Source organism: Colobus angolensis, unplaced genomic scaffold (genome assembly GCF_000951035.1).
Source record: "Colobus angolensis palliatus isolate OR3802 unplaced genomic scaffold, Cang.pa_1.0 Scaffold25, whole genome shotgun sequence".
NCBI lineage: Eukaryota > Metazoa > Chordata > Mammalia > Primates > Cercopithecidae > Colobus > Colobus angolensis.
This window is the reverse complement of record NW_012115710.1, coordinates 2,021,882-2,031,508: the sequence shown is the minus strand read 5'-3', so window position 1 is coordinate 2,031,508 and position 9,627 is coordinate 2,021,882. Positions and strand designations below refer to the sequence as shown.

General features: G+C 43.5%; 1 protein-coding gene across 1 annotated transcript in view; it reads right to left on the bottom strand.

Moving 5' to 3' along the window:
• The window catches only part of LOC105514836, an 87,553-nt gene extending 80,625 nt beyond the window's left edge, over positions 1–6,928 (bottom strand). Inside the window, exons 1-3 of the mRNA XM_011946493.1 lie at positions 6,836–6,928; positions 2,457–2,583; positions 1,590–1,718 (exon numbers count right to left, since the gene is read on the bottom strand). Coding sequence (XP_011801883.1) covers positions 1,590–1,718; positions 2,457–2,583; positions 6,836–6,850 — 271 coding nt within the window. The 5' untranslated portion in view covers positions 6,851–6,928. The remainder of the gene's footprint in view (positions 1–1,589; positions 1,719–2,456; positions 2,584–6,835) is intronic.
• Positions 6,929–9,627: the final 2,699 nt, after the last annotated feature.

Here is a 9,627-nt window from a genome sequence, read left to right as displayed (position 1 = left end):
TGTTAGCCAGGATGGCCAATACAAGTTTTTAAGAGAATTTATTCTTCATTGCTTGAGCATCATGAAAAAAATATATAGGTTTTATAAATAGTAGAGAAGCCCCTGAAGTGTAAGAAACGTGCTAAGCGTAAAATAAAGTTAGATTTTTAAATAATGATTCAGTATAACATGATGGACATGAATGTAGACAGGAGAATAGTCATTATAATATAGTATTTGTTCCAAGAAAGAAAAAAACAGTGCAATTTGAACACTCAGCAAGCTATATTTAGGAAACTGAAACTTATTACAGAAAAGCAATGTATGTTATATAACAAAGAATGATCAATCTATTAAATGGTATTTCCACAATTAAGATAGTAACTTAAAAAATTATGTTCAAGATATTAAAAATTTCCAACTTAAAAACTGTAATCAATTTAATTGACAAACATATACTTTCATAGTAGGAATGAAGTCAGGTGAAACAGAAGTAAAAGCAATGACTGAAACTGTCAACACAACACTGTGGAGTTTGTGTAAGTTTTAGGGAAACTGCTGCTGAGCTATACCATCTGTACTAGAGAAGGAAATCTTGTAAAATACATAACACAATATGCATTCCCCAACACAACACTACCACACATAGAAACATAAAACAAAGAAAACTGAGTATCCTCAAAACTATGGAACTGATTGTTACATAAATAAAAACAAAGTTCATTTATAATACATGAAAGTGCATCACATGAAAGCAATGGCTGCTTAAAACGAACTTTGTGGACTTAAAAAAAAATAAGCCTCATTCAACTTCATTAGCTTCCTCAAGATCAAAGTCGTACTCACTGTAAACAAAAATACTGGAGAAGAAAAGTGTGGCATGAGCAGTGGTTCCCACACTAAGTGTGAAGACAGAGATATGCTCCCTGCGCAGGACTAAGTATAAAGAGAGGATCTTTGTGTCAACTGTCTTTACAATTCTTCCATGTAACAATCTCAGGACACCCAACTCATTCCCGTCACGTACCCAAGAAGAGTGTCCAAAGAAGAACTAAGAAAATGGCTGAGGGACCTGAACAGGAAGAGGGCTGAAGACAGTCCCGTGTAGTTCTAGGACCTCAGCTTCAAAGGAAGGGCAACCAGTGTTTCCCCATCTCCTGACCAGCACTTTCAAGTATACGAAATGAGGTGGAACCAGAAAAGCTCCAGACATCAGGACTACGGAGCCCTCAGCTCTAATCTATATGGATCAGAGAACTGAGGATCAGACGGAATCAAGAACAGGAGAAGAGACCACACGGGAAAGAGACTTCTTTGAAAAGGCCCTTCCCATGCCACAGAGTCAAAGCATCAGAGTTCAGAGAATTCAGATGACACTGTGGTTCATCCTAACAGTCTTGTCCTTTGCTCTGTTTGAGCTGCAGCAACCCGTGGAGAGTGAAAGCGTAAACTTATACGTGTCTGGAGAGCAAAGTGATAAGCAGGAAAGAAGAAAAATTTTGGAGCTCACAGAAAATCAAATTTGTTTCCCCACAGAACTCTCCCACTTGCAGAGTTTTACACACACAATTTCATCATGCTGCTTCCATTGTGCCCATCTGAGCTCTTACCTGTGATCACGCCTTTCATGCATTCCCCCCAGTTTGGGTTCCTTGCTATTTTCACTTGGCTCACCACAGTCCAGGGCTCTTTCCCTTGCTCCAACATGGAGATAATATTCAGGTCAGGAAGACAGAGTCCTGCTTATAAAAAAAAGAAAGATGATGTCCCATGGTTTTTCCAGAACCCAGCCTAATGTTTAGGGAGATGAGAAAACACTGCAGTTGAATCTATAAAATATTTCACAAACTCATCCATTGATTGCCTCCTTCTGAATGTTTAGGGAACACTATAAGATGCAGATATCTAGCTCTCTCCCAAGAAATACTGAATCAAAAACACAGGGATAGGCCAAGCGTACTGGCTCAAGCCTGTAATCTCAGCACTTTCGGAGGCCAAGACGGGAAGATGGCTTCAGCACAGGAGTTCAAGATCAGCCTGCGCAACAGAGTGAAACCCTGTCTCTACCTGGGCATGGTGTTGCACACCCATAGTCCCAGCTACTTAGGAGGCTAAGGTGGGAGGATGGCTTGATCCCAAGAAGCTAAGGTTGCAGTGTGCCGAGATCACACCACTGCATTCCAGCCTGGGTGACAGACTGAGACTGTGTCAAAAAAAAAAAAAAAACCACAGGGATAGAAAACAGGAACAGGGAATTGGATATATTAACTCTGCCATAAGGTTTTATATGTACCTCAGCTCTGGAACCACCACTAACGTACAAAGAAGGAAGCAGAACATCCATGAAGCTTTTTATTTGTGAATCAACAAGGCTTCAATCTCTGTCAAATAATGTAGGGCCTCCCAAGAAACACAATAAGGAAAGTACAAAAATGCACAAGAGAAGATCCTAACTTCTAGAGGAAAATTATCCTCACCCAGGAAGCCCAGGTTCCTGTAGTTCTCCAACATCACGTCCCTGTATAAAGCTTTCTGAATAGGGTCCAGGCATTTCCACTCCTCCTGAGAGAATTCTATGGCCACATCCCTGAATGTCAAAGATCCCTGAAATGAAAAACACATTTCAAGATGAGCAACAGGTGAGCTCTTATCTTTACATAAAATGAGAAGAGGAAAGAACTGTCACATCAATTTGATTGAAGTGTGTGTTTTGACATATCCATTAAAAGCATCTGTGAGATAATCATGTGTCCCTAATTTTGGGTTTTATTTTATTTTATTTTATTTTTTTTTTTTTGAGGCGGAGTCTCGCTCTGTCGCCCAGACTGGAGTGCAGTGGCCGGATCTCAGCTCACTGCAAGCTCCGCCTCCTGGGTTTACGCCATTCTCCTGCCTCAGCCTCCCGAGTAGCTGGGACTACAGGCGCCCGCCACCTCGCCCGGCTAGTTTTTGTATTTTTAGTAGAGACGGGGTTTCACCGTGATAGTCAGGATGGTCTCGATCTCCTGACCTCGTGATCCGCCCATCTCGGCCTCCCAAAGTGCTGGGATTACAGGCTTGAGCCACCGCGCCCGGCCAATTTTGGGTTTTATAAAATTCAATAGGAGATTAGGATTTTATCTACATCAGTGCACATTTCTCACTTCTGAGGACAAAATAAGAAATAAACACATGGTTATCCCTATGAAAGTTTTAGATATTATATTTGTTACACCAAGTGAGGTGTCCAGATGAGCTAGAATACAAGTGGTGCCTTCAGAGACGACAGTGTTCTTAGTGGCTTTAAAGAAAGGTCAGAAACTAAAAACTGATGACAAGAACAACAGCAAGGACTAAAGTTTTGGAGCACTCCCCATGTACTCCAAAGGCTTTACATGTTCTAACTCAAATGATGACATAATAACCTAGGACAGAAATATTTCTTCTCATTTTACTAGAAGACAACTGTGTCACAGACAGGCTAAGAAACTCACCTAGGTCAACAACCTGCCAACAGCGCAACAAGCACCTGAACCCAGATGTCTAAAAATTAGAGTTGAATCAACAGAATCCAAGAGTTACATAACAGAATATGTCCTAGTGTTTCTGTGCAGCTATAACAAAATAAAAGAGACTAATTTATGAACAATAGAGATGTATTTCTCATGATTCTGCTGGCTGGGAAATCCAAGATCAAGGTGTCAGCAGGACTGATGTCTACTGAGGGCTGATCCCTGCTTCGAAGATGATGTCTTGTTGCTGCATCCTCTGGAGGTGAGGAACGCTGTGTCCCCACACGGCAGAAGGGAGAGAGGGGCAAAAAGCAGTGAATTCCCTAGAATAAGCCTTTTGATGTCTCATTGAAAAGAACACCATATACCATTGATAAAGGCAGACCCCTCCCGATCCAATCTCCTCCTAAAGGCCACACCTCGTAATTCTTGGAGATTGGGCATTAGGGATTAAGTGAACATAAAACTGTGGAGAGAAAAACACTCAGACCATAGCATTCCATCCCTGCCTCCCCCCAAATTCATGTACTTCTCACATACAAAATACATTCCATCCCAATGGCTCCCAAAGCCTTAACTTTTTCTAGTACCAATTCAAAAGTCTATAGTCCAGAGCTGCATCTAACTACAATCTAAATCAGATATGGGTGAGACTCAAAGGTGTTTCATCTGGAGGCAAACTCCTCTCCAGTTGTGAACCTGTGAAATCAAATGAGTTATGTGCTTCCAAAATACAATGATGGGGCAGACACAGGTTAGATATTTCAATTCCAAAAGGGAGAAACAGGAAAGAAGAGATAGCTGTTCCCATGTAAGTCTGAAACCCAACAGGGCACACACATTAAATACTAAGGCTTGACAATAATCTTCTTTGACTCCATGACCCACCTTCTAGACATTCTGGAGAAGAGGTAGGGTCCCCAGTGTCTTGGGGATCCCTGCCCCAATAGTTTTGTTGGGATCATCCCACGTGGAAGTTCTTACACACTGTGGTCGAGTCCCTGTAGCTCTCCCAAGCTACATACCAGTGACTCTACAGTTCTGGGGTCTCAGGGGTGACCCTGCTCCCAGGGCTCTATTCGACCTTATCCTAATAGGGACTCTGAGTTGGCACTTCCTCCATGGCTTTGCTTCACATGGCTCTGATGGGGACCCTATGAGGTGGTCTCAACTCCATGGGTCGACTCAGCATGGCCCTAGTGGGGACTTTCTGTGGCAGCCTCACCCCTATGGCATTTCTGTGCCTGGGCTCCAAGGATCTCTGAGGCATTCCTTGAAATCTAGGTGGACATTGCCATGGGTCCACAACTCATGCCCTCTGCACACTTGCAGTTAGCACTGTGTGGATGCTGCCAAGGTTTACAATTTGTGTGTGTCCTCCGTGGTGGTGGCTAGAGTAGCACTTGGGCCCACCTGAACCACAGCTGGGGTAGCCAAGGAGCACTGCTCTGAAATATAGAGATCACAGACCTGAGGTATCAGGGTTCCAAGGTCCAAAGGGGACCCTAGGCCCCTCACTTGAAACTACTCTGTCCTCAAGGACCTGGCACTCTGGACCTATAATGGGCACAGCAGTCTCAAAGATCTTTAAAATGCCTTTGGGGTCATTCTCCCATTGTCTTGATAATCAGGACCTGGCTTATTTCTATCCATACTAATCCTATGAAACATTGCTTGGCTACACCTCCCTTGGTTTTCTCTCTTAAACACACTTTTAATTCTGTACATGACCAGGTCGAGAATTTTCCAAATTTTCACATTGGGTTTCTCCTTTGATTTGTAATTAAGTCTTTAACTCATGTGTCTCTTCTTGCATTTTACTATAAACAGTTTGGAGAAGCCAAGCCACAACTTGAACAATTTGCTTTGAGATTTTTTTCTGCCAAATATCTTAGTTCATCATTCTTAAATTCTGCTTTCCACAAAGTACTGGGATATGGACATAATCTAGTCAAATTCCTTGCTGCTACTTTGTTACAAAGATAGCCTTTGCTCCAGTTTCCAGTAAATATTCCTCATTTCCATGACACCTCATAAGAATTGCCTTTACTGTCTGCATTCCTACCAACATTCTGATCACAACCACTTAGATCATCTCTAAGACTGAGGATTTCTCTACAGCTCTCCTCTTTTGAGCCCTCACCAGAATTGTCTTTAATGCTCTGCTCATGGCAAAACCGGCTTTTTTCAGAATTCACTTTATAAGTGTGCCAATATCTATGCATTACTCATTTCCAAAGCTGCTTCACATTTTTAGTTATTATAGCAATACCCTACTTCTGGTACTAATTTCTATCTTAGTTTGTGCTGCTATAACAAAACGCTTTAGATGCTAATGTATAAACAACAAATTTATTTCTCATAGTTGTCAAACAAGGATGACCAAGATGAAGGTGCCAGTAAGTTGGTTGTGTGGTGAGGGCCTCATTCCTTGAAGGAGGGTCTCATTCCTTGTTGCTAAGTCTTCTGGGGACAGAAATGAATACTGTGTCCTCACATTATGGAAGGCAGAAAACTAAGGGAGCACTCCCTTCAATGTGGAGGTCTCTTATAATTAGAAATGGTCCTAATTCCACTGGTAAGTGCAGAGCCCTAGAGGCTTAATCACCTCCTAAAGAACACCTTTTAATCCTATTGCAACAAGGATTTTCTACATGAATATTGGAGAGAATACCATCATTCAAACCATAGCACAAAAAGTACACTGCATAGCACAAAAAGTACACTGACAGAGGGTTGCCTGAGGAAACTTGAAGCAAGTTCAAGATTAACTTGGAAATGCATAAAATAGGCTGGGTGTGGTGGCTCACGCCTTTATCTCAGCACCTTGGGAGGCCAAGGTGGGTGGATCATGAGGTCAAGAGACCAAGACCATCCTAGCCAACACGGTGAAATCCCACCTCTACTAAAAATGCAAAAATTAGATGGGCATGGTGGCGTGCACCTGTAGTCCCAGCTACTGGGTAGACTGATGCAGAACTGCTTGAACTTGGGAGGTGGAAGGTGCAGTGAGCCGAGATGGTGCCACTGCACTCCAGCCTGGCAACAGAGCAAGGCTCCGTCTCAAAAAAAATAAATAAATAAAAAATAATCATATAAGCACACACATTTCCATCCATGTCTGGGTGTGAGCCCTTCCCAGGACCATGCCCAGTGCAGCCTCTTCCCAAGCTCATGTCACTGGGTCACCGTAAGATCTGGAATCTAAGTGCAGATGAGCAGGACTGAGGGAAGGCATGGGTGAGTGCAAGCAAATGTGTCAAATGTGTCAGGCAGGACACTTCAGACTCAAAGATTTGCAACTCCAATGCCCTGCATTTCAAAAAGGAAGGAGACAAAACAATCCACTGAGCATATCACTTTACCTGAGGAAGAGCCATTCTTGACTCCTTTTCTTTCTTCTTCCTCTTCTGAGCTTCTCTCTCAGTCAATACAATTAATTCTTTAAAAGTCAAATCTGAAAGTCAAAAATATGTTGTTTAATGCTTGGAAACAACACATTCCTTTCTGTGCCACAACCACGCCCACAGGGAAGACCTCAGTATGTGGAGAGACAGCCCACTGCACCAGGGGGATGCAAGAATAATATATTCCTACACAAAGACTAACTGAGTTTTTCACCCTTTTCTTCAGAACTTGTTCCCCTACCGGACACCCTGCAGCAGTGGGGAGCTGGACTGGACTATGCTTCCCTTCAGGACACAGACCCATCCCTGATCAAACCCCATAGTGAGCACAGCCCCCTCACCTCCCTGTGGATCACAGGCTAAGCTCAGCTCTCAGAAACAGAAGACACAGAGGCTTGACGCTCAATGCTGGATACAAATTAGAATCAACTTGGGTACCTTAAACAATATGAAGGTTGAGTCCATGCTAACTACTGGAAGTGGAATCTGTGGTAAAAGGGCACAAAACATGTATTTGCAAATTGCCTCAGCATGCTAATATGAAGCCAGGGTTGAGTACATCTTAAAAGGGGCAAGATTAGCACAGCCCCATCCTCCCAGCTCTGCTCTCCCCTTGGGGCCTCATTGTTACCAGTTTGTAGACAGTAGAAGACAATGGACCAGAAAGAAACACAGAGACGCATAATACGCACCAGGGATAGGGGCAAGGGTGTGGCTGGAGTGTTAAATGGTGAGAGGAGGGTGAGTCACAAAAGTTCCAATGGAGGTGATATCAGAACAAAGACCTCAAGAAGGAAGGATGTTTGCACCTGCAGCTGAGGGGCCAGACAGCCCAGGCAGAGGCCCTGGGGCAGAAGCAACCTCAGCCCAAGGAACAGGAAAGAGGCCTGTGTGGCTGGAGCAGTGGGAGCAGGGAGGACACAGGGAGGAGATGAGGTCAGAGAGGTTCTAGGGAGCAGACTAGGTAGAGATGAGGTATTCAAACACTCTTCTCCCACAGCTCACAGTAATTTAAGAAACTATGTATTTCCTCAGTCTTTTTAAGTAAATACAACTTATCTTTATCACATGAATTAAAGCACTTCTTTTTAATGTCACGTTTTCTCTATTTCAAATATATACTGACATGTAAAACTAAAGCCAGGAAGTATAGAGTCACCTTCACCTGAGATGTGCAGGAGCGCAGGGGAATGTACTTGGGGAGTTCAGGCAGTCACTTTTGGTGGAGATACCTGTTAGTTGGCTGAGCAGACAGCCAAGAGGACAAAAGGACACAGAATTCTAGAGGTCAGGGGACAGGTCTGCAGGGGACATGGAGACGGGTAGGTGGGTGATATGGATCGGCTCTGGGTCCCTGGCCCAAATCTCACACTGAATTGTAATCCCCAGTGAGTGTTACTGGTGGGGCCTGGTGGGAGGTGGTTGGATTATGGGGGTGGATTTGTGTTGAATGGTTTCGCACCACCTCTTGGTGCTGTTCTTATCACGGTGAGTTCTCACGAGATCTGGTTGTTTAAAAGCATGGAGCGCCTCCCCCCTCACTCTCTCCTGCTCCTGCTCCCTCCATGTGAGACAGCTGCTCCTCCTTCACCTGCCATGACTGGAATCTTCTTGCAGCCTCCCCAGAAGCAGATGCTGCTATGCTTCCTGTGCAGCCTGCAGAACTGTGAGCCAATTAAACCTGTTTTCTTTATAAATTACCCAGTCTCCAGTATTTCATTATAGCAATTCAAGAATGGCCTAATACAGTGGTGTTTAAATTCATAAGATGAGATGATGAGGAAAGATAGTGGGTGTGGAGAGAAACAAGAAGAGGTTCAAGGACTAAGCCATGAGTCATTCCCACATTGAGAAACCATTTGGAGTCAGGACACAGCAGCAGAGAGAAGTGTGAAACGGTCAGGGAGGTGACAAGAAAATCAAATAGCGCCTGACAGGAAAAGAAAGAGTAAAGAAGGAAATGAAATACATTGGATTTAGAAATGGGGAGGTCACTGGTGACTCTGAAAAATAAAGTTATCAGTGGAATGGTGGATATGAAAGTTTCATCCGACGCATTCAAGACACAGTTGGAGGCAAGAAGTGAAGACAGAGACTCTGAACAAGATTGTAGTGTGTTCTGCTCTTAAATGAAGCACAGAAAGGGGTACTCACTACAGGCAGAAACACAGTTAATGGTATGTTTTGTTTTAATTAGGGCACAGTGGAAGGAAACTAGAGGTTTTAGGGTCTGTGTGTGTGCATGCATTTAAAGGTCAATACACCACCATCAGTAAACACTGTTTAAAGTAATTCTGTAGAAGGAAAAATGAATAATCAGTTAAACAAATTTTATGGAAGCCCAAAATATTTTTAAGTTCAGGGGTACATGTGCAGGATATGCAGGCTGGTTACATAGGTAAACGGGTCATGGGGGTTTGTTGTACACATTATTTCATCATCCGGGTATTAAGCCTAGACTCTACAAGTTACTTTTCCTGATCATCTCCCTCCTCCCACCCTCCACTCGCAGGCAGGCCCCAGTGTGTGCTGTTTCCCTCTATGTGTCCATGTGTTCTCATCATTTACCTCCCACTTGTAAGTGTGAACATGCAGTATTTGGTTTTCTGTTCTTGTGTTAGTTTGCTAAGGATAATGCCTCCAGCTCCATCCATACCCTGGGAAAGGACATGATCTCGTTCTTCTTTGTGGGAAGGCCGTTGTTTCGGACTAGCCTCCCGAACTACCAGACCAAGCCAGAATGAAGTCTC